Genomic DNA, 25,125 nt, shown 5'->3' on the forward strand with positions numbered 1-25,125 from the left:
TTCAAGACCTCCTTACTGACATTGGATCTAAGCTCTTCATTCCACCTTTTAAGCCTTCCAGCTCAGTTCAGCAATGGGGAAACGGAACAAACCCCAGCCATTACCCGCCTCAGAATTATGGTGGAAAGAGTGATCGGTAGGATAAAGTCCTTTCACATCAGGGACTCTCCCGTGCCGCTCAAACTGATGGGCAGTGTGAATCAGATCTGGCTTAACTGCTGTGTTTTAGCAAATTATCAAGGGCTTTTTTGTTTTGAAGAGTGAAATAATGTTTGGTATGTAAATAAAGTATAATGTGCAAATAGTATGGAAAAATTTAGTGTTTCCACATATTCTTAAAATCTAATTAAATATAATTGTTATATTCTTTATATTTTTCTGTTGAAATGTGACTTTGACTTCACAAAAAAATTAGATGAACAAATAAAACAATCAAAATTGTGCCTCCTTTAATTTTTTGGTATGCGTAACATCAACTGATTAATCACAACACAAATAACATCAAACATTTACAATAAAAAATAACATTACAGATCATCAACAGTAAGACAGAAGGCTGAACTGATTGTTAAAGACAAGATAAGTGTAATTTAAGGTATGCATTCATGCATTTGCCATAATAATATACATCCAAGTTCTCTTTCATTCCATCTCAGAAACCCCCTCCAACACAGCCATGAGAGGTTGGGGCTGCACCTGGCATAATTTGCTTCCAGATGCCATCATATATGAATCTGGCTGTGGTTCTACACAAGAGAAACACAAGATTATTGGTCACACAAAAAAGTTAGACATAAGTGCATAACTACATTTAAATTTTATTCATTATATCTGCAATAACCATAATTTGGTTTGTCATAAGATTAGAAAAAACTTAACTTGCTCTCAAAAAGCAGCAAAAAGTTAAATTTATCACCTGTATATGCCTTGTACAGTGTGGACCTCAGACCGTCCCTGCCAACTGTTTTGGGTCTTTGCACTACCGGCTCACTAACCGGTTCAGGATGAATTCCCTTATAAGTAAAAGGCAAAAAGCAATTACAGTACATATAGTACATACAGTACATACAGATACATATCGGTTCATAATCATAATGACAATTTTATCACAAACCCACCTGTGTTCTTGGCATCTTTGCAAGCCACTTGTGAAGGCCAGCTGTGAATAATGTGCGGTCTGGAACAGGATGGCAAAAGGATGTGATTGCAGAATCCTTTACCAGCAGCACAACTGCAGGAGAAAGCTTTCAGGTTGGCACTTTCTGCATCCAGTGATATCTAGACACAATAAATTAAATAGGTTACAATTAAGACATACTTATGTTGCTACATCAATGTAACACGAAACTATAACTTTCAGTAGGGTGACCAGATTTGAGTTTGTAAAAAAGAGGAGTGAAGTGAGTTTGTGAGATATTTCATCGAGAGTAATTGGTGTGCAGAGCTGCGTACATAAAACAAATATGATTACATTTCATCTATGTTCAATGTTATTTTTTTGTAAAGGTATCAAAAAAGAAGAAATGTCCAGGAAAAAGAGGACGTCTGGTCACCCTACTTTCAGAAAAATAATACTAATAGTAAGTAAAGAAAGTGCCGCAACCGCAGCAAAAAGAATGAACACGCAAACGGGCAACTTCGAATGTCGGTAACATTTCTTATTTACCTACTAGTACAGCTTCACCAAATTTTTGGTTGTTATGTTAATCTCATGCCTTTTCATTTAAACATACACACAACATATTCACTGCGATGTGTTATACCTTAAATTACAAATTAATAACACCATGATTCACAGTTGACGTAAACACACAGAGTTACCGGTGATGCGGCTATGGCTAAAGCTAGCTAAAGCTTACCTTGGTAATGGTGGATAAACTTTTCGTGGACGAATTTAATCCCTTGTCCAACATGTTTCCTTTAGTGGACGAATGCATCTTCACACTCTTCATCACATCGGCGCTGGTGAACTTCGGAACACAACTCAGGCTCTTCGAAAACACTCTAGGCTAGCTGCCATTTCTTCGCCAGCGAAGCACAAACCGGAACTAGGTTTACACTTTGATTACGTCTTTCCGGTTTTTGCGAAAAAGGTCTATAAGGCTCCCCGGACCGCATACTCCTAGAGCACACTCCAAAGGAAGGGTGATGCGGTCAAACTTAATTCTCCAAAACCGTTATATAGATATAGATATAGATATATAGATATAAATAATAATGGCATATATGGACTAGATAAGCAAACTCCCACCAACCTTCCAATACCCGTGGAGAGTGTACAGCTGCTTCACCGTTTCATGAAACCACTACTGGCCAAATTCTCCTTTCCTGTACTCCGGAATAGACTTTCCAAGAGTGGCTGAGGAGTTAGAATACCTGGTACTTGTAACTCACCTGCTGATCCTCCTTGAAAAAGGGGAACCGTCACCTCAGTTTGCCAATTCATTTGTTCTGTCCCAAATGGCTATGTGTAACTCCAGTGATATGTCAATCTAGATTACCCCACAGCATTCTGAGACTTCAAGCGCTCAGTGTTGACTTCATCCACCCCTTTCAGCTTGACACTGAGGTGCTCCTCAACTACTTCTGTGACTTCAACTTGACTGACAGACACCTCCAGCCTGGACTCCTCAGCCTCTTAACAGCAATTGTTTCAGTAGAGTTGAGAAGATCCTTGAAACATTCCTTCCACTCCCTAGCAATAACTGTAGTCAAAGTCATAATCTTTCTACCTGCTCTGAACTCTTCCCAGGATAAAGTTTTTGCCTTCACAACTGACAGTCAGCTTCCTCCAGAGTCCCTTAAACTAGCCAGACTTGGATGGACTTCTTTTTTTATCTTGTGTCCCCAGCCCCCATCAGTACCTATTCAAACCTTCACAGTGTGACTGGGTCTGTGAAGTCTTCATCCCCCACCAGGGGATTGGACTTACCACCAGTTGACAGCTGTGTCCCTACCTCCACCCACATGTTCAAGGCACACAACCAAAAGTCTCCTTTAAATACTTCAAAATCAACCACCGACCTCCTGTCTAGGGTATCCCGATCCCATGTGCACTGCTGGACTCCCTTGTACTTAAACAAAGCGTTTCAAGTCCATAAGGCCAGCTCCATAGTAGGACGGAAACTGGCCCCACTGACATGGCGGAGCAGAGGACTTTGTTCAAGTTCAGGGCCATTGTGACCAATCCCTCACACCCGCTGGACCAGGCCTTCACCTGGAGGAGGAGCGTGTTCAGCAGCAGACTACTGTCAGACTGACTGAGGATGTCTTTTGTCCCTTAAGCCATAGCATAGAACAACTCCCTGACTGAGCATCAAGAGGTGAGTTTTCATTTTTGAAATTTTCTGGTTTCACTGTAGTAGATTTCTATTTTAGAATATTTTATGGATTTATTATAAATTTCGAATATTTTACTATTTACAACAAATAGATTTCAATATTGATGGTTTGGTATGGCTTTATTCTTTTTATTTTTTATTTTAATTCCCTTCTGGATAAAGCAAGCCTCTTTTTTTCTTCTTCTTCTTCTTGCTATTGACAAACTGTGATAAACACAGATGTCCAACAACAGGACACTCCTCAGGGTCAGATCAGGGAAGATATTCCTCTCAATCACTAGAGGACTGCCCATGTTACACTCCCCTAGGAGGATAATGAAGTACCACCATGAGGTGATGGGGGTCCCTGTCAGAGGACTTGTCAGTACCCCTCTGAAAGACCCTATGAAGACTGGGTGTTCAGCTTGTAGGTTGAAACTGCAGTCAGACACCCAAAGGCTTGGGGTTCGACTTATGTCAGAGAACAAGCCATGCCTAAAGGTGAGCCCAGCTATATTTAGGCAATAGCTAGGGAAAACCTTCTCCACAAACCCAGGATTTTTTCCCTCCAGAGAGAAGATTCCATGGAAGGGGATGGGCTCCCGAGGCACCCCCATTTGACCGCTGCCCAACTCACACTGCACCAACTCCATTTAAGCTCTCCTGCTGGTGGCGGGCACAGTCCGAAGGAATAACATGCATTTGCATGCGGGCCCCCAACTCCAGCTGGAGAAATCCAAACCTAATCTATGTATTCTTCTTTTTAACATTTAGAGGAAGCTAATGTAAAGCAGAGGTGCAGTTAAATATGTGAGCATATCCCCTCTCTAATACAAATGTTCAAACATTTGAATAGCAGTGTTAACCAGTTCAAGCACTGATTGAAAACCCCCCACAAAATGTCAATAATCCAGCTGGCCAAAGTTGCAGTTAACCAAAGACAACATCTAACCACTAAGATTTTTGGCTTAGAAATAAAAATAGAAAGAAAACATCTTTATGTCTAATCAACACATACCAAAATGAAAATTTTAAAACAGTATTTAGTTGAAAGAAACAGATGGTTTAAAAGTCGGACAGTGACAGAATTCTTACAGCTTATGGTGGTGGTTTTCCAACAGATACAGTATTATTCAACAAATAAAAAGATGTGGAATTTTTGAAAAATGGGGAGTGACTCACATTTTCCTTTGTTTGCTTCATACAAAGAGTGTGAGCTTTAATTGAAAAATTGAACAAAAGCCTAAAATGTTCTGCTCTGTGCACGTTTTATTTTATTCCTGCACAATGAGAAGTGGATGAACACAAGGCACATTGGTTTGCATCAGATGGTAATGAGAAACTACCAAAATAATTTCTCAGAATGTTGTTTGCATTTCTGATGAGCTCAAAGAGCTTTATTGTAAGTAACAATGCATAGAGCCATCATCCCTCCATGCATCACAACTTATTAATGTCAAACTGCCAGTTTCTGTGCAGTCACAGTTTGTTCTCTGTTCTGCTGTCCTCCAATAAAAGATTCATCTGCACACTTTATGTCTACAATCTCTGATACCATGATTTTACAGAACAGATTTAGCAATTACATTTTTAGCACATGAAAAGAAGATCTCTAATGCTTTATCTAAGTGAAAACACTACTTATTTTGCTACTTAGAAAATCGAAACCACTGTCAGATGTACTGATGTTGTATTGTTTGCCTGTTGGCAAGATTATAAAAAGTTTGACAAACCTTGTTTAGTGTATCTCAGACGCACAATAATAGACAACGGCCAAAAAAAATAGACCTGATTAACCAATTTAAATCTAATCTAGTAAAATGTGGTTTTACATTCAAAACCTGGAGATACAGACATGTGATGCAAATGTCAAGTTTTTATAAATACATCGCTCTGAAAAATTGGAATTGCAGAGACAGTGGATGGAGTGCTACATTTGACATTATTTAAAGTTTGTCATTGGAAATTTGTGACTCAAACCAAAATCAACCAACAATAAAAACAAAACTTTATAATCCTTTAACTGCCAACTAATTCAAACAGTAGAGCCTATTTGGAATTCAAATCACCAAAACATTGCTTGTGTCTCTTACTCCCCCAAGACAATAACCAGCACAAAAAAACAGTTTTAACTGACTTTGTTTAAGTTAGATTGTTAAAGGGACAACAATGTGAGCTTTGGGGTTTTCTGCAAAAGAAATTGCATTAAATGATTTCTCCCCTTTACCTGCAGCTGTAGTTTTAAGTGCAAACGGTTGATATAACGCCCTGCCACAGCTATGTGTGGGAGGGGCAGAGTCACTGGTTGCAGCAAAAAAACATGTCACATATCATTTCTAATAATGAATCATTTTTACCGATGCCAAAGATGATCATTAAGTGGCCCATATCAAAAAATAATATAATGGTTGGTTGTCCACTATGTTCAGGCCCTCCATGTAATTATGTGCAGCAAGTCACTGCAGGTGTGTTCCTTAACATGTATGATCTTTGGAAAAAAAAAAAAAACTACAAGATACTCATTAGACTAAAAGGCTGGATTTCCTAAATATAAGGTAAAGGTTTTCGGTACATAAATTGGGAGGAACTTAAAGCATTCTGGGTCAAAAATGGATAAAAAATTCTCTAACGATAAACTTTAAATGTTAAGAATGAGTGTAGCTCTGCCTGCCTTTTTTATTTCTACCCAAAATGGCCTAAATTCCTTTTTTTCTGTTTTTGAAGGCATGTTGAGAACTCCTGACGTCAGGAAATCTTGCACCATGACCGGCCCTACTGGGTGAAGTGCATCACACATCAGAGTTTGTTGCTTGATCTCATGAGTTTCTTGGCTGAGAACAGCCTAAGAACAGTCATTTGTTAGTAATATTGTGCTTTAGTGGAAGGGCAGGAGTAGTCAGTTTTGTTTTTAAATAAAAAAATGAGCCTCCAAATAGATATTCTGTGGTTTTGTTTGGACTACTCTCTAAAATAAAACTCAGTTTGAGCCTGGATTTGTGTTCAAATCAAATCAAATCATATCTTTATTTATAAAGCACTTTTCATATAAAAATATAACACAAAGTGCTTTACATTAAAAAACAAAATATAAAAACAAGCATTGACGAATTAAAAATAAATAAAATAAAAATAAATAAATAAATAGGGCCCCCCTCCCCGTACCTAGCCCCCGACTCCTTTCACACCTCCCACCCCCTAAGTGATGGCAAAGGACAATAAGAAATAGGCTGAGCACAAAAACAGGATGCTGGAAACGCTGATAATTGAAACCTCCCCCACCGTGAACAGCCGCATAGACAGCCAAATGCAGCATCACAGGCGGGGACCGCTCCACCACAGCTAAGCGGTGATGCAGGTCCCCATCTAGAGCCGCACTGGCTGAACAGCAGCCGACCCAGAGGGAGAGGATCCAGCTGAGGAAGCACCGGAAATAAAATTGAATAAAAATTAGAATAAAAAAGTAAACATATTGATAAAAACAATAAAACATTTAAATAAGGTTAATTAAACTAACGCGTTAAAAATCAGGTTCAAGTTCATAAAACAAGATAAAATGGATAGATAGATAAATAAATAAAATAAAAAGTACATATAAATAAATAACTGAATAAATAAATAAATAAAAGTAGTAAAAAATTAGCTAAAAGCCAGGTTAAAAAGATGGGTCTTGAGCCTTTTCTTAAAAGCATTAATGCTCTATGCGGCACTCAGGTCCTCTGGCAGACTGTTCCATAAACGGGGACCATAGTGCTGAAATGCAGCTTCTCCGTAGGTTTTAGTTTTTACAGTTGGAATGGTCAACAGACCAGTGCCAGAGGATCTCAGGGTCCGCGAGGGTTCATATTTTACTAAAAGATCTGATAAATAAGAAGGCGCAAGACCGTTAAGACATTTAAAAACGGTTAAAAGTATCTTAAAATCAATCCTGAAGCATATGGGGAGCCAATGCAGGGATTTTAAAATTGGGGTGATGTGAGCTCGCCTCCTGGTCTTTGTAAGAACTCGTGCAGCAGAGTTCTAGAGAAGCTGAAGGTTCCTAATGTTTGTTTTTGGAAGACCGGCAAGCAGGGCGTTACAATAATCAACTTTACTCATGATAAAAGCATGCATTAGCATCTCCATATTCGCAAGAGAGAGCAGTGGGCGGACTCTAGCCAGATTTCTAAGATGATAAAAACCAGTTTTAACCACCTGTTTTATATGGGGATAAAAGTTAGCTTAGAGTCGAAGATAACGCCCAGGTTTCTGACTGTTTCTGAATGACTTAATGAAAGTTGCTGCAGCTTCAGAAACTGTTTCTCTCTCTTGGCTTCAGGACCAATAACTAAAACTTCAGTTTTCTCCTGGTTGAGCTGCAGAAAATTATTTGCCATCCATAATTTCACATCTAAAATACAGTTAAAAAGTGCTACTATTGGTCTTGTGTCATCAGGAGACATAGCTATGTACAGCTGGGTATCATCAGCATAGCTATGAAAACTGATGTTGTGGCTCCTGATGACATTCCCCAGAGGAAGCATGTAAATGTTAGAAAGCAAGGAGCCAAGGATGGAACCTTGAGGCACACCACAATTAATTTCATGGACCCCAGAAAAGTGTGTGTCCATGCTTACCATAAAGTTTGTCTCCATGAGATAAGAATCGAACCACTTTAGCACAGTCCCTGAAAGGCCAAGACTTTTAAGTCTGTTTACAAGGATCAGGTGATCAACGGTATCAAAAGCTGCACTTAGATCTAACAGAACTAGTATTGAGATCTGACCTGAATCCAAGGCACATCTGACATCATTAACGATTTTTAACAAGGCTGTCTCTGTGCTGTGGTTCGTTCTAAAACCAGACTGGTTTATCTCAAAAATGTTGTTTTGTAAGAGAAACTCATTTAGCTGAATAAAAACATGTTTTTCTAAAACCTTACTTAAAAATGGCAAGTTGGACACAGGTCTGTAGTTATTAAAAACGGAAAGGTCTAAATTAGTTTTTTTGAGTAACGGTTTCACCACTGCCGTTTTAAAGGCAGCAGGAAAAATACCCGTCTGTAGAGAGGAGTTCATGATATTTAAGACCCGTAAAAGGATTTAAAAAGTGATGTAGGGATGGGATCTAAAAAACAGGTTGTTGGATTAACTTGGGAGAAAACTCGACCAAGTGTTGCAGCTTCAGCAGGTCAAAACTGTCTAGTGCTTCCTCGGGTAAAATCAAGCCATCATTTCCAATAAAAAGGCTTTTCTGTCCATTTATGACGTTAGATCTGACAGAATCAATCTTGCTCCCGAAGTGGTCTGCAAAGTCCTCACACAATGAGGCGGAGGCTGGCATTGTTGATACGGTTTCCAATTTAGAGCACGTTTAACCCTTAAACACTCGAGATGTTGAGCGGTGATACCTAAATAGCAAATGCTCTTTGACATACCCAAACACCTTTCATCCATTCATGCAACCACTGTGAATCAGCGGATCATTCTTATGTGAAGAAAAGTGGCTTTCATTTCAGCTATCCACCAATATGTAACACATTACTAACATAAAGCGTTGCATTCGAGAATCTGTTGGAATTACATTAATTGTGCAAATGATTAAAAAGGCACGATAATGGAAGTTATAACACTGGAGCTAAAGCTAGTTGTAAAGAGTTATCCAGGAGTCTACTGAAAAATAATTAAATGAAGCATCGATCAAGACAGCACCTCTCTTTATAGCTAAGGGCTATTTTTCTGTTTTCCTTTTCTAGCATTATTCGTCTTCATTAGACTGACAGCCTTGCTGGCTGCGTTAATTGAAGGGCCTGAATCCTGCTTTCCTTTTTTTTTTTTTTTTTAACTTGTCCTGTCCAACAGCTAGGCAGGCAGATGAGAGCTGAGGGCCTCTTGTGTTGGACATATTTTACTTTAACAAGAGGGGTTATTAATCTTCAGACAAACCAAAGGTGTGACTGAACAAACCCCTTTTGTAATTGAGGCCCAACTTTATTCATTTCAACCATGATTGAAAATCTTTGGTGTTGGACCGGACGGAAAAGGAAAGAAGGGAAGAAGAGGGAGTGATGTCAGAGGGGGGGGGGGGGGGGGGTGATAGTGAGAGGGGGGGGTAAGACCATGAAGCAGCATAGAGCAGACAGGTTTACTGGTTGTTTATCGTTACGGTACAGTTCAAATGTAGTACAAAAAGGGCGGGGCCTGTTCATACACACTCAGATATTATCAACACACCTGCTAGCTGCAAGAAATGTTCACATGTCAACATGTACACAAAACAGATAGTGTTCACACACGCATACTTATGCCTTTAAACCAACTAGTGTGAAATCTTTCATTCATTCAATCATGCAAACTATAAGTGCAAAGGTGAGCTAACACCTGTGCTCAGGTGAGTGTTTATGTTCTTCTAAAATGGATGGTGGAATGTGAAAAGAAGGAGGAGGAGCGCCCAGCCACCCCCTCACCCAGACCCCCGCCGCAGCAGCAGCGGCAGCCGGAATTCCCCCAACGCCACACGGGAACAGGCAGGGAACAACCGCCCCCCGGGCGACCAAGACCGCCACCCAGGCCAGGGCCAGCAGGACCGCCACGAGGCCCCCAGAGCCAGAGAGCAGGGAGGCGCGGAGGGAAAGAGAGCGCCGCCCCAGCCCAGCCAGGAAAGCAGCCCGCCCGCCGCGCCGGAAGAGCCCAACGCAGGGCCCCACCGGAGAAGGACGCCCACAGACCCAGACGAGCACCCCACCACCACCCAGGAGTTCCCGGCATCCCCCCGCCCCAACCCCAGGTACGAGCCAGGACCCCCCAAGGGAGACCCGCTCCGCACTCCAGGCAGCCACCCACCCGGCCCACGGTTGGTCCAGGGAGGAGCAAGGCAGGGGCCCGCCGCCCCCGCCCAGGAGGGGGGAACCCCGGGGAAAAATGGTGGCCCACAAGGGGTGTTATAAATATGGCCCGACCAGGCTCGTCCATGTTGGAAGTTTGGCAGGGCCCAGCGCTCAGGGGCAAGGACCAGGACCCACCCCCCAGGGACACGAACACCCCCGGCTCAGGTGTAACATGAACCCCCCCACCGTGTGGAGAGAGCACCGCCGGGCCCAGGGAGCTGGCACCCAAGGGACACGGCCCCCATCGCCAAGGGGCCCACACCCCCCACCAGGGAAGGGGTAGGGGACAGATGGACCCAGGTCCCCCCCTTCCTTGCAAAATGTGTGTGCGTGTATGTGTGTTTGAGAGGGTGTGTGTGTGCATGTGTGTGTGTTTATGTTGGAATGTATATATTGAAGGGGGAGGGGTGTGTGTACTAAGGGGGGTGCAGTTAAAATTGGCGAGTAGGGCACTAAGGGGACATCTCCTGATTACTCACAGTGATGTCCCCCCACCCTCCCCACCAAGGGGCCCTAAATGTCTAAGGTGCGGTTAAAATTGGCGGGTAGGGTGCCAGGAGGACATCTGCTGCTTGCTTGCAGTGATGTCCAAGCACCCCCCCTACCAAGACCCTACATGTCTAAGGTGCAAATAAAACCGAAAGAGGGGGGGCCCACTCCATACGGCAACCATAGGAGGGGGGCTCCTTGCTTTCAAGGCGCATCGCAGGCTAGACCCCCCACCCCCTCACCCTAATATGAGGATATATGAGGAAGGGGGTAAGTTGGGGACAGCTGGTAGACTGTCCCCCGGTGGTCAAACAGCTGTCCCCCAGCCCCCCCCCCAGCAAAGGGGCCAGGGCCACCCAGCCCAGGCCCCCACCCCCAGACGCCGGCCCTAGAGGAGCTCTGGTCAGGCCTTGACGGGACCGAGGAGGCCAACCAGCCGAGGCAACCACTGATTGCCTCAGCGGTGACCCCGACCCGTTAGCTCCCCCGACCCGTTAGCCCCCCCGACCCGTACCAATAATGCCCCCCCCCTCCCCCCCAGAACGCCCCCCCACAGGACAGGGCCGACAAACCCCCACCCCACACCACCCCAGACCCCGCAGCCGAAGCGGATGACACCCAGAGCGAACGGGGGCCCCGAGAAGGTTGTCCCGTCCCGTCCCAGAGCCAGGGAAGGGCCGATCCCAGCCCCAGGTGCAGATGGGCAGCCTATCCGGCGCCGCTGCCCCCCCCCCCCCCCCGAGCAGGGCCCCCCGCCAAACCCCTCCAGCGCAGGCAAAGGGACCACCCCCCCAAGCCAAGCCAGAACACCACCCCACCCCCCCACCACGCACCCCCACACCCAAGCCCAGAGGACCACGCAGCGCCCCAGCCCGCCCCACCCAGGCACCGGACCCGACCAACGGAGCCCCCACCGCCCCCGCCAGGCACCGGAGGCCCCGACCCCCACCCCAAACCACGGCAGAAGGGCACGGAGCAGCGTCGACCAAGCCCCTCACCCCCTAAGTCATGGAGTCAACCACAGGAGACCAGAGAGACTGAATTCTTTCAAAGTTACTTGAACTTTGGGCTGACATTTTTTCCAAGCTGATATGATCAAACAGCAGATTTCTGTGTTGACTTATGATTATATTTTTCTTGTTTTTCCAATTTATTAAATAGTTTTTTTGGCATTACAAAGAGTTGTGGAAATGATAGATGCTAATCCTTCTTCTATATCGATGGCACTCATGTCACCAAGCACACAAAGTGACGGTGAGGCCGTGATTGAAACCTTAAGCCAGACTGATAAATCAGCACATACCTGCTGCCAGAGAGCCTGGACAGGAGTGCAGAACCACAGCGCGTGCATGTAGCTGTCGGGTAGATTATTATCACAGTGCTCGCAAATGTCTGAGTTACTGAGACCCATCTTGAACATCCTCTGTCCAGTGTAGTAAATTCTGTGAAGAGTTTTGAGATGGATTAGCTGCAGATTTGGACTTTTTGTCAGTTTAAAGGTGTTTAGACAGAGTTCTGACCAGAAGCTTTCATCTGTGCTGATGCTCAAATCTGCATCCCATTTTTTTGTTGGAAGGGCAATATTGTTATCTAAATTACATAAAAGTTTGTATATTTTGGAGAGAGTTCTATTCATTGAAAAATTAATCAGAGTGGTAACTACATCTGGTAGCTTTAAATCGTCTTCTTTAAATTTATACTTTTTAGTAATACTTGATTTAAGTTGCTAGTATTCCAAGAAGTTATTTATTCCAGTTTGTCTTGAAGTTCCTGGGGAGTTATGAATCTTCTATCAATAATTACGTGCTCTAGTTGTTTTATGCCCCCTGCTTGCCAAGCTGGGAAGTGAATCATTTTTTTGTTAATAAGGATGTCCGGGTTGTTCCAGATGGGTGTCATTTTGCACGGTTGAATTGATGATTTTGATATTTTGAGAAATTCCCACCAGGCTGTTAAAGTGGCATTTATATTAATGCTTTTGAAACAATCCTGTTTTTTAACTGTTTGGCTAATAAATGGTAGCTGTGACAGGTTGATCTTCCCACATAACGCCTGTTCCAAGTCTAACCATGAGTTGGTTTCTGGATTATTTTTTAACCATTTTAAGATGTATTGCAATCTATTTGCAAGAAAGTATTTGTGGAAGTTAGGTAATTCTAATCCTCCACAGCTTTTTGCAGATTTTAAAGTTTTTAGACTAATTCTTGCAGGTTTGTTGTTCCATAGAAAGCTTGATATGGATGAGTCTAATGTTTTGAACCATTTTAATGGCGGTTGTGTGGGAATCATTGAGAAGAGATAATTAACCTTGGGTAAGATTTTCATTTTAACCGTGGCTACCTTGCCCATAAGTGACAGAGGCAGGTTGGTCCAGCGTGTTAGATCGTCCTGTATGCTTTTCAGTAGTGGGGTGTGGTTTAGCTGCACCAGTTCTGATATTTTGGGGGAAAAGTAGATACCCAGATATTTGATATTTCCTGTTTTAACTGGAATTGTGAGTCTTTGTTCCATATTCCTGTTGAGTGGTAATAAAACAGACTTATTCCAATTAATGGAATAGTCTGATATGGAGGAGAATTAATTTATGATCATTGCTGTTTCATTTACAGAATATAAATTCCTTAAAAACAGTAATATGTCATCCGCATAAATACTAATTTTTTGATGGCTGTGTTTGGTTTTTATTCCTATAATGCTCTCATTCTGTCTTATTGCTGCAGCTAAAGGCTCAATGAATATAGCAAAAAGAGAAGGAGAGAGTGGGCAGCCCTGTCTGGTTCCTCTTCCAAGAAAAAACCTGTTTGAAGTCTGTTTATTAGTTCTAACTGATGCATTGGGGTTGTGATATAATATTTTGATCCAATTGATGAATGCTTTTCCAAAACCAAACTTATGGAGGGCGGCAATAAGGAACTTCCAATTTACTCTGTCAAAGGCTTTTTCAGCATCCAGTGATAGTATAGTCATTTCCTGGTTTTCAATGGTGGCAAAGTCTATTATATTAACTAGTCTACGGACATTATCATCCGAGTGTCTGCCTTTGATGAATCCAGTTTGGTCGAAGTGAATTATGTGAGGAGTGATTTTTTCTATTCTCTGTGCTAGTGCTTTGCAGATAATTTTTACATCTGCATTGATTAGAGAAATAGGGCGATAGCTTGAAGGACTAGTGGGATCTTTGTCTGGTTGTAGAAGAAGAATTATGTTGGCTGAGTTCATGTTAGGTGGCATTGATTGGCTCTCATTAATAGATGTGACCGTTTTATAACATGTTGGTGCCAGTTGTTCCCAGAATTCTTTATAAAACTCAGCAGGAAAGCCGTCAGGCCCTGGTGCTTTACCATTGGGCATAAGTAACAGAGCTTCATGAAGTTCAGACAGCGAGAGCGGAGAATCTAAGTTTGTGATTTGATCCTCATTTAGCCTGGGTAGGTTTACATTATAAAGAAATGAGTCAATACTTTGCTCTGACGGATTGATCTGCGGTGTGTACAAGTTTTTATAAAAGTTTTCAAATACGTTATTAATTTTGACCGGGTCATGAGTGACATTTCCTGTTTGGTCCGTAATAGAGGTGATTGAGGATTTTTCTCTATTAATTTTAAGCTGATTAATCAGAAATTTGCCAGATTTATTAGAGTTTTCAAATCTTTCAAGTCATAGCCTTTGTATTTGAAATTGTGTTCGTTTATTAATGATGTCATTTAACTGCAGCTTTAAATTTTTCAGATCTCCCAGAATGTGTTCCTGTGCAGAAGCAGTTGAATCCTGAATCCTGCTTTCCTTAAGTGTTTCAGAGTAACCTATATCCATATATATCATCATATATTACCTTTAGCTCACTAAAAAACAAATTCATTCATAAAGATGAGTTGTTTTTCCAGCTCATTTTCCAGCCCGTAAGTAAGACGACTCGATCTCTGAGGCCCCGCCTTTCTTGTGGGTGTCGCCCATTTCATGACATCATCCCAGAGCCGGCCTCAGCAGCGTGTCTGCGTTTTGCCCATGAAAACAAACAACATTTTGCAAAGATGGATGTGCACATTGTGGAGCTTCACAGAAGTGTTTTGCCGATCACTGCTAGCTCCAAGGAGAAAGTGGGCGTGTGTGTTAACCTGGCAGCGCAGATTCTTCCTCGAGGGGGCCGTTTTTGTGGGTTGGGAGGGGCTGGTGCTCAGAGAGCCGGTTTTTAAAGGAAAACTCATAAATGCATGAATGGATCAAAATACCACCTTGGGGTATAGAGAGGTCTGAACATGATAAGACACTTATAGGCTTAAAAAACATTTTTTCACTCTGTATTTTTTTTTTAGTTTTTCCTTACTGAGAAGGAGAGCATCAGGGGAGGGATGCCCAGTTTAGTTTATTTTAGCCATTACCTATTTAGTTTGACTTCATGTTCTTTATGATTTCACGTACAATTACCAGTATGAGGCCCACTGAGACGACTATTGTTGTAATATTGGGCTTTATAAATAAAATGGAATTGCATTGGATTTAAAGAGGATTAAGTTTGACCTTGTTTAATACAGAACCAGTCTGAAATCTTTCCCAAACAATTGCAATTGTTTGTCCTGTGCGGTTCTAACTTTTGCACAGGTGTGATGGTGGACCTAAAGAGCATGAGGAGTAAAAGCAGGCTGAGAAGTTTCGGTGTCAGTGATGTTGGGCATCACCTGAAACAGCTTAAAACATACATGGAGAAGTGGGAGTGTCAGAACGAGTTCACATTCAATGCGACTGTTTTGACTAATGCAAAAAATGACTCAATAGTTAAAACTATGTAGGAAAAAGACTTCTTCAAACAGTGCAACATGGCTTCTTTAAGTGGAGCTCAAATGTTGGGTTTAACAGCTAAACAAGATTTAAAGAAAAGTAGAGGGTTACTTCATCAGCCTGTGCTTCCCCACATTTTACTTCCAGATTCCCGTGAGGCTCCATTATGTGTGGACTGATGTGTGCAGTGACTGACTGAACATGCCGTCCTGCATGTTGTGCTCAGTTCTGGTCACCTCAGCAGCCATCACATTGCGTTATGACTCCCTGCTCTGTTTGTCGCTGCACATTTTTCACTTTTCTGTGCCACAGATTTACCAGCCTTCTGAGTTCTCTGTGTCTCTGTGTTAAATGACACGTGTTACCACACACCCATCCATGGAGGACAAAACCTCCAACATGTAGCGCTCTGGGATGACTGTAAGGCAGAACTGCTTTCCCTGCTTTTTCCAAGGCTAAAGTCGAGCTCTTTCCCAAAGACTCTGAGTCAGAGGAAAGAAACATTTGCAGGAGTACAGGCTGAGAACTGACAATAATCACAGCGACGCCACTTTGTGCGGCAGCATTGAAGAAGAATGGCAACGTCATCAACCACAAAGACTAACAAACATCAATGAGAAAACCAGAGATGAGGAAAATTTTGTCCACTTCAGAAAGAAAAAGTCCCTCAATATTTAAGTCATAGATTTGAATAATAAAACAACAATCCTCCTCCAGGTGTCAGAGGCTGAAAAAGGAAACAAACTGGTTAGACTACTGTCTCCTTTAGCTTCAGACCATCTGCGAGGGTAAATAAAAACAGATTTCCTGCACAGTAATTCTCCAGTAATGAACTGCCACTTGAAAAAATATATCAGGACAGATTCACAGTTTGATCCAAAGAAACACTTTGAAGCAACATGAAGGCCTAGTGTTCAGGAAGATGGAAAGATAGAATTTATGACAATTGCAGAGCTCTGTGTCTGAAGTGGGCAGTGAAGAGATGAGTCCCCCAGAATTTATTGAAAATACCCTGATTTAATCAGTGTTTCTCTGCAGTGCTGGCATTGCAGTCTGGAAGGGGCTGTTCCTCACTTTGTGATGTCACAATGTGAGAATCCACTCGTTTTAGGTTTTTAGAGGAATACTCAGGAATGAGGAATCAAAATACCGCTTTGGGATTGTTTATAGTGAGGACCCAATTTTATAATATAATTACAAGATCACAAAGTGTATTTTGCATAATATAGCCCATTCAAGTGTGGACTGAGAATCTCAGAATCTTTTCTTTTTGCCAGAGTTCTTGTTCCTCTGACAGTTTTTCTACACTCACTGTTGGTAAACACTGAGCAGAGGGTCATTTGTTTGAATTCTTTCTTTTATTTCTTTTTAAAAAATGTCATCAGTTCTGAAGTTGTACAATATTTTTTTTCCTTTTATGCAAAAATGTTTTTGTAGTTTCCTTTTATGTGAAATATTAGATTTCACATAAAGCTAAAAAATGAATCAGTAAAACAGACAGAGGCATTAGTGACATTCGCAGGAGTCGAAGTCCAAAAGTATCTGCAGGATGGTGTCAGGTGTCAGGGTCGCCCTCGTACTCCCACCATCCTGCCATTGACGGTTCGTCTGCTTCCATGAAGGACTTACCGATCAAAGCCAAGGCCCGTGCCAAAGCTCGCGCCAAAGATCACGCCAAAGCCAACGCCAAAGAACCAAAGCTAATGCCAAAGAACCAAGACCAACGCCAAAAAACTCAAAACCAACACCAAAGAACCAAAGCTAATGCCAAAGAACCAAATCCAACACCAACGTCAAAGAACCAAGACCAACGCCAAAAAAACAAAGCCAACGCCAAAGAACCCAAAACCTACGTCAAAGATCCAAAGCCAAACCCCTCTTCCTCCTATAGTAAATTTCACAATTTCAAACCAAGTCCCTGTCTGCATTTTTGGGTCCAGCTTACTCCTAACCTAACAGATGGAGACTGAAAAACAGGAAGAAGAACCTGTTTTCACCTCAGACCTCAAACTCCGGATTTATTTGCTAAAGAACAACACCAGCCACAAAGAGAAGAACTTGTGTGACACACAGTTAGGCAGCGCAGACTTTCTGAGTGTTCCTTATTGTTTTGAGATGCAGATCTGCTAAAGTAGGTCCAGCTGCACCGAACGCCGCTCAGTGGAACTGCTAAAGAATCAATGGAAGAGTAAAGCCCATGTATTCACATCGGACTGAGGAGTCACTGCTATACTTTTGATGCTAAAGCTAATGCAGCAACACTCATGACATAAGACAAAGCAGCCATTCGGTTTGGTTTTTAAAAATAAAATGTTCCATTTTGATTAATCCTAAATAAAGTCCTGACCATTTCAAATCATTTACAAGGTGTCAGGAACTAGCGGTGAAGGACCCAAAATACAGGAAACCAGGCCTGGTGGTTTAAACTTGAACATTTAATAAACTAACTTAAAGGTAACAAAAACCCATGAAATCCCAAAAAGGTGACAAACAACAATGAAGAACTAAAAAAATACTTAAACTTAAAGACACTAAGGATCATTAACACAAATAAAGACCTCAACCTAAACCTGGTGAATTCAGAAAAATGTCCAGAATGCTCACAGAAGAACAATCTTTTCCTGAGGAGCAGTGTGTCAGAACAGAGGAATCCTGCCTGAAAAAACCTCCAAAGCACCTTCTTGCCTGAATAGAATACAGTGCAGAGCTATTAAAGTCTAATTTTGTTTTAAAGCAGACATACAGTCAGCTTTATTCCCTTTTTTTCTTTATTTTCTCATCTCCAAATACAGAAGGATCTAATTCGAATTTTTTGGGGGAAAAATTTAGATGACATTAATATCTTCTTGACTTTATTTTCACTTGCTTTTTGGTTCAGTTCATTTAAAACAATTGAAAGGTGGAGAGTAAAACAGAACATCCTGATGACATTTTCAGGAGGATGAACTGTCCCAAACTCAGACTGTGACAGTTTGTGTGGCTGAGTCAATGAAGAAATGTAAAGCTATGCGTTTAGGAAGATGATAAAAACACTAGAGAAGTAGAAGATCCTCAAAAATTTAGTCATGAAAAAAAAAAAATTACCGAGATTTATTTTATTCATATTACATTTTGAATATTATTGACAAAAACAAGTTTTTTTCTTCATGTTTTTCATAAAAATCCAAATGGAACCATCAGAAACTCCACAAGCCTTTTTTCCTCTTTATTCTCTCTCCATGCTCACAGAAAAACAGCCTCCTGTCATCAGATGCTGCCTGATTTGGGGATTTGTTTGTCGAACTGAGATCCAAACGTCTGTGCACCCACATCTGGTTTTGACTCCGCTTCTCATCCATCCACACTACGCACCTGCAGAAGCATACTCACCTTGGCTCGAGTAAGACGGCAGCCCATTTTGCTTCCTCCTCAGACAGGTGCAGGTCAGGAGGGACACGGATGGAGAAATGTGCGACTGATTTGAGGCAAAAACCGAAAGATGAGAGGCAACCAAAGAGAGCAAGAGTTCGCTTGAGCCTCGTCTGGCCACCAGCTCACATCTCCAAACTCTGCTGACCCACAATCCTCAGTCCGTCAGCCATCCTCCTGCGCCACCTAGGAGATGCGACTCCCACGATGCCGCTGGGCAAACAGCAGCTGCAGTCGGTGGGCTGCAGGTTTATCTCATGAAATGAAGCCATCACTCTTGGCTCAGGAAGCAGCATGAGCAAGCAAACAGAGAGCGGAGGCAAACGTGACAGAAGAACCAATGAGGCACTGGAAGAGAGAGGTGCAAAGAACAGCCTTCCCTGCCCGACTGTTTCTTCTCCTTCTTGTTTATTCTTCTGTCTGCATCTCTGCTGCAGCCGACCAATCACAGAGCCCAGATGCTAGAAGCAGGAAGCAGCTGCTCTGATTGGTTGAGAAGAGAAACAGCTGAAGCATCCATTCAGCATTTTGCTTCCCTCCTTGGTCTGTGTCTTTTCCACCTCTCTCTCCTCAGCAGTGCCTGTCATCCTTGTGTGTGTGTGTGTGTGTTTTGTTTGTCTTGTGTTGACATTCTGTCTTTGATTTGGGTTTCAGGCTTTAGGATCCAGAGCACAGAGTGTGCTCATTCTGTACTGTGGCTGCAGCGAAACACACGCAGAAAGAACGGCAGCTTTTTCATAACTGTGTTTGCTATTTAGCGCCCTCTACTGGAAGCATCACTTTAAAAATGAGGATAACCATCAAATACCTTAAATATTTGGACAGGAGAAAAAGCTCTGATTAGTTATAATTAAACTTTTCGTAAAAAACAGAGACATTTGTAAAACAGCTTGAATGTACGTGGCTGCATTGAGCCAAAGCTGGGACCTCTCTGTTTGGAGTTTGCATGTTCTCTCTGAGCATGTGTGGGTTTTCTCCATGGGACGCCGGCTTCCTTCAACAGTTCAAAGACATTTTTATGGGCTGAGTACTCTTAAGTCTCTAGGTGTGAATGTGAGTGTGTATGGGGGTGTGTTTTTGTGGCTCTGCGACTGACTGGCGACCTGTCCAGGGTGTACCCCGCCTCCGCCCAACCGTGGCCAGGTCCTGCAGCCCTGTGACCCCAAAAGGGATACAGCGAGTTTAGAAGACGGATGGCATTTGGTTTTGTTTTTATTAGCTTATTTTAATTGTTTTTGCTCATTTTTCTTCCAATACAAAGTCACTGTAACTGCTAAATGTGCCGCGATTCTCCAAATGTGCCACACCAGCTTCACACAGATTCACAAGAAACATGCAATAGATATTAATTGGAAATATAAAACATTCTCTATTTTCCAATAAATAATTTTTCTCTACATTCTGAAGCCCCCCCACACACACAAATCTACCCACTGTATGAGGGGGGGGGGGGTATCAGACATTCTGTTACAGACCTTGAGGGCCGTTATCCTGTCTCTTTTTTAAACATATTGTCATTACAGCCACTCACTGGTGGAGAACACCTGATCCAGGTAACTAGCAACATTTAATATGTAGATATTTGGAAAACCAGCAGCAGCCTTTGAGACCTGAATTTTGACACCCACAGGGGGATCAAGCAGTTTTTGTCATGCTCACTCCCTGATAAGAACTCGTCTACTGCACCTTTCAAAACTGAGGGATTTGCTTTACTTTGGTCTTTGGTCTTCAACAAAAACCAACCTCAAACATTCCCGCAGACCAGTGTTTCCCAACCCTGGTCTTTAGGAAAGGACGACTGTCTTACTTGTTTTCCATGTGTCTCTGTTTGAGCATACCTGATTCAGCTCATCTTGAAATTCTTCAGAAGCCTGACAATAGCTGTGGTTACATGGACAAAAGTAATCAGAATAAACGCCTGATCAGAATAAAAACGCGTCATGCCCTGCGTGAGCCAGCTGCCGGACTCAGGAGAACCGTGTCTCCTGGTAGAACTGTGTCTCCGAGCAGAGGAGTGACTTTAGACCGCATCTTGTGAAACCGTGTAAACAATCACATGGATTTGTGTTACCAGTCGTGTCCAGAGAAAATAAAGGCTGATGTTATTCCCACATATTTACATACAGCCAAAATGCACATTGCAGCATTGACCACACTGATTTTAAGTGCATGAAGCTAAATTTTGTTTGCACGTATTAGATCCAGATTCCAGCTCAGATGAGGAAAACAAAGACATTCGTGGATCTATTTGTTTGACAGTGGAAGCATCAGAATGGAGAGTGCAGAGAGCTTACAGCTGTGAGACTGTTGCAGGACACATCAAACATTACAAAATAAATGAGGCTTAAAACCTTTTACAAAAAGATGTGTGGTAAGCAGGTAACTTGTCAACTTATGGAGTTATTTATTGGACTAAAGAAGTGTTTAGAAATCCTCAGTGTTAAATCTAGAGAGCTGCAACCCTTAGAGAGAGAGGAAGTTGATTACGGAGTATCACCTTGAGGGTGGAAAGATGGAGGGGATTATGTAAGTCAAATTAATGCAGAGGAATTAAGCTCCATTGAATTAGCGGGATCTGAAAGCACTGACACACACACACACAGACTAGCATATGGCATAGACTTCTCCTTTCTTAGACAGCAATACTGTGAAGTGCTGCATGTAATCTGCATTTCGATCACTATGCTGACAAATAATCAAATAAAATATCATTACAACAAATTCATTTCTACAATTGTGTAACTTTCTGCAGCTTATGAGCTGGTATGACTTGCATTTTTGTAGGTATTTTGCTGAACAGAACACCCATGTCCTTTTACTCTACATATCAGTTCTATCACAATGTCTGCAAAGTCTACTGCGATGTCCACTGGACTTTGTCTGTACTTCTTAGATCACTGTGTCCTCTGCAGCAATAGCAAAAGAACTGGTTACAGCAGAACTGGTAGGCAGGTTGCAGGACAAGTCTTGGGGTCAGTTGAAGGAGCAGTATGTATTTTAGAAGCTTTAATGACTTGATCTTCTGTCAGCATGGGTTTTATCAAAGTGAACTGGCGACACTAAGATAAACTGAGATTCAAAACACGTTTGGCAAAAATGGTTTCTCTTTGGCTTTGTTCACGATGAATGCAGTTCCTGTGTTCCGAGAGTCCAGTTCAATTTCAATGCACAATCATTCAGTTAGCTCAGGGGTCGGCAACCCAAAATGTTGAAAGAGCCAAATTGGACGAAAAAAACAAAAAACAAATATGTCTGGAGCTGGAAAATATTAAAAGCCCTATTTAAGCCTTATAATGAAGGCAACACATGCAATATGTATCTATATTAGCTATATTAGCCTACTATCAAAATGACTAAGTTGCTACAAATACATAATGAGCATTCATGATTATATGTTTATTTGTCCTGCAGTGCATTCTGCGGAGAACGACGTGTCACGTGACTGCTATGTTGTGCAAGTTTAACTTCATTACAATATCAGTGAATTATGTTTCATTTCTTTGATAAATTAAAGAAATGCAATAAAGAAATCCGATTTATGATGTCATTTTTATTTTGAGGATTCGAACAAAAAGCAACGAAATGGAACGTGCATAATGACGTCCCCCTCTCTGGGAACTAAACAGAGTGCAATAAAACGCAGCCTGCGTTCATAAAAAAGAAAACATCAGCTTTTTGTAAAGGTTAAAGTATATAAAATAAAATGTATACAGTTAAGTTTGATTTCTGTGCAAATGCCAAGCAAGTCAGTGCATGGTAAAAAGCAGCAGTATCCTCTTCTTTCGCTGTACATCTCTGGCAAAGACGGTCAGCTTTCACTCGAATGACAAAACAGCTTCAAGCATTTGCGGCGCCTGGAGACTTTCATTCAGCTCGTTTAGGTGGCTTGTCACAGTCATATCCACCAAAAAGTGCAGCTTTTCCAGCCACTCAGGATCTTCCAGTTGCGGGTAGTTCAGGGGCCTCATTTATAAACGTTGCGTATGCACAAAAGAAGGCGTACGCCACTCTCCACGCAATAGTTGAGATTTATAAAAAGCAAACTTAACGGGAAAATGTGCGGTCCTTCACGCAAGCTCTGACCCAGGCGTACGCACAAAAACGGTGAAATGAGAAACGGCGACGCCGTCGGCAGATGGAAGAAACACGTGAAAGTGAAAATGACAATACTGCCTCTCAGAAATAACATGAAGACTTCACAAAGCAAGTCTTACAATTAACAGCTACACCAACACCCGTTTGATCGATCAGCAGTGAAACAAATAAAAAATCAAATGAAAATTACAACAGAAATTCAAATGAACACATATTTGCAAAAAGAAAAGTGAAAAATGTTCTGCAATATTGGCATGTTGTGCAATTCATCCTCATAAATAATATAGTTAACAGAACGAAATAATGTACAAAACTGATATTCCCGTCAATGTGTCCGTCTGGCGGAGCAGATATAGGTGCAATTAGACAGACAGATAGATAGAGAGAGATGCATTAATTGTCCACTGGGGAAAGTTGTTTACATAGTAAAACATGTCTTCATAAGCTACGGAATTGTGGTATTCATGCATATGCCTTTAGTTTGTTTTATTTTTGATGAAACAATGTATGGCGTATGTCTAAACCATTCAGAAAGCAACAAGAAATTACATTTGCGCTGATCAATTTCCCATTTCCACGTCGATTATTACCGACATCTGTAGCTTGTCAGATGTAATTAAATGGAGGGAAATAAAATGCCCCATCACAATGCGTAATGACGCACAATGGCTGATCTTGCGCTCTTAGAAGATGTGGCAAATGGAAGAATTCGGAGTGAACGCAACTTTAGACAGCAAGAAGACGTGCTGGCAAACGAGGACGACTGGCTTATGAGCCGGTTCCGACTTCCTCGAGCCGTCCTGTTGGACCTCTGCGCAACTACCCCTGGCTGCAGCCTGCAGAACTGCACAACATAGTGGAATGCTGGAACGCTGAGGAATGTGTACACGCTGTAGAATGTTAACCCCGCCCACATTTAGCCTGTCTTCTTCAATGGTTTTACAAGTTTCCATGTGCAATATTGCCACCTACCGGTTTTTAAGGAGTTTTTCCTTACCGTGAGGAGGGGGGGGGGGGGGTAAGGGCAGGAATATCAGTTTAGTTTAGTCTGTTTTGTTAAAGTTTAGTATTTTCCTAATGCATTCTTTGTATTCATAATCTAGCCACAGGGGTTGCAAGCCAGTAACTTCTGTGCCGGTCCCAAGCCCGGATAAATAGAGAGGGTTGCGTCAGGAAGGGCATCCGGCGTAAAAATTGCCAAAATAACCATGCGAATCATCCACAACACTTTAGACATACCGGATCGGTCGAGGCCCGGGTTAACAACGACCGCCACCGATGCTGTTAACCTACAGGGTGTCGGTGGAAATTTGACTACTGTTGGTGGAAGAAAGAGGGGAGGCAGAAGGGTCCGTGACCAGAGAGAGAAGGGAAAAGGCAGGAACATAGGTTTGAGAATAGGGACTCTTAACGTTGGCACAATGACAGGGAAAGGCAGAGAGCTGGCAGACATGATGGAGAGAAGGAAGGTAGATGTACTGTGTGTGCAGGAGACAAGGTGGAAGGGCAGCAAGGCACGTAGTATTGGAGGAGGATACAAACTGTTCTATCATGGTGCTGATAGGAAGAGAAACGGGGTAGGTGTGATTCTGAAGGGGGAGTTCGTAAACAGTGTTCTAGAGGTGAAAAGAGTCTCAGACAGGATGATGAGCCTAAAGTTAGAAATTGAAGGGGTGATGATGAATGTAGTCAGTGGGTATGCGCCACAGGTTGGCTGTGAGTTAGAAGTGAAGGAGAGATTCTGGAGTGAGTTGGATGAGGTCATAGAGAGTTTTCCCAGAGGAGAGAGAGTTGTTATTGGAGCAGACTTTAATGGGCATGTTGGTGAGGGCAACAGAGGTGATGAGGAGGTGATGGGCAGGTTTGGTGTGAAGGAAAGGAATCTGGAGGGACAGATGGTGGTGGACTTTGCGAAGAGGATGGAAATGGCTGTAGTCAACACTTACTTCCAGAAGAGAGAGGAACATAGAGTGACATACAGAAGTGGAGGTAGGAGTACTCAGGTGGACTACATCCTATGTAGACGAGGTCATTTGAGAGAGGTTAATGACTGCAAAGTGGTGGTAGGAGAGAGTGTAGCCAGACAGCACCGCATGGTGGTGTGTAAGATGACTCTGGAGGTCAGGAAGAAGAAGAGAGGGAAAACAGAAAAGAAGACCAAGTGGTGGAAGCTAC

At 42.4% G+C, this 25,125-nt stretch overlaps 1 protein-coding gene and 1 long non-coding RNA gene across 2 annotated transcripts in view; both read right to left on the minus strand.

The window, feature by feature from the left end:
• The window catches only part of LOC105353666 (uncharacterized), a 37,671-nt gene extending 18,389 nt beyond the window's left edge, over positions 1 to 19,282 (minus strand). The window contains exon 1 of the mRNA XM_023956999.2: positions 18,817 to 19,282. Coding sequence (XP_023812767.1) covers positions 18,817 to 18,843 — 27 coding nt within the window. The 5' untranslated portion in view covers positions 18,844 to 19,282. The remainder of the gene's footprint in view (positions 1 to 18,816) is intronic.
• LOC144994002 (uncharacterized) lies at positions 614 to 1,266 on the minus strand. Its single transcript, XR_013657341.1, has 3 exons — positions 1,119 to 1,266; positions 917 to 1,013; positions 614 to 746 (listed from the first exon to the last, which is right to left on the minus strand). It is a non-coding gene; the product is annotated as an uncharacterized LOC144994002 (long non-coding RNA).
• Positions 19,283 to 25,125: the final 5,843 nt, after the last annotated feature.

This window comes from Oryzias latipes, chromosome 7 (assembly GCF_053564925.1).
Source record: "Oryzias latipes strain Hd-rR chromosome 7, Olatipes_Hd-rR_3.1".
In the NCBI taxonomy this organism is placed as follows: Eukaryota; Metazoa; Chordata; class Actinopteri; order Beloniformes; family Adrianichthyidae; genus Oryzias; species Oryzias latipes.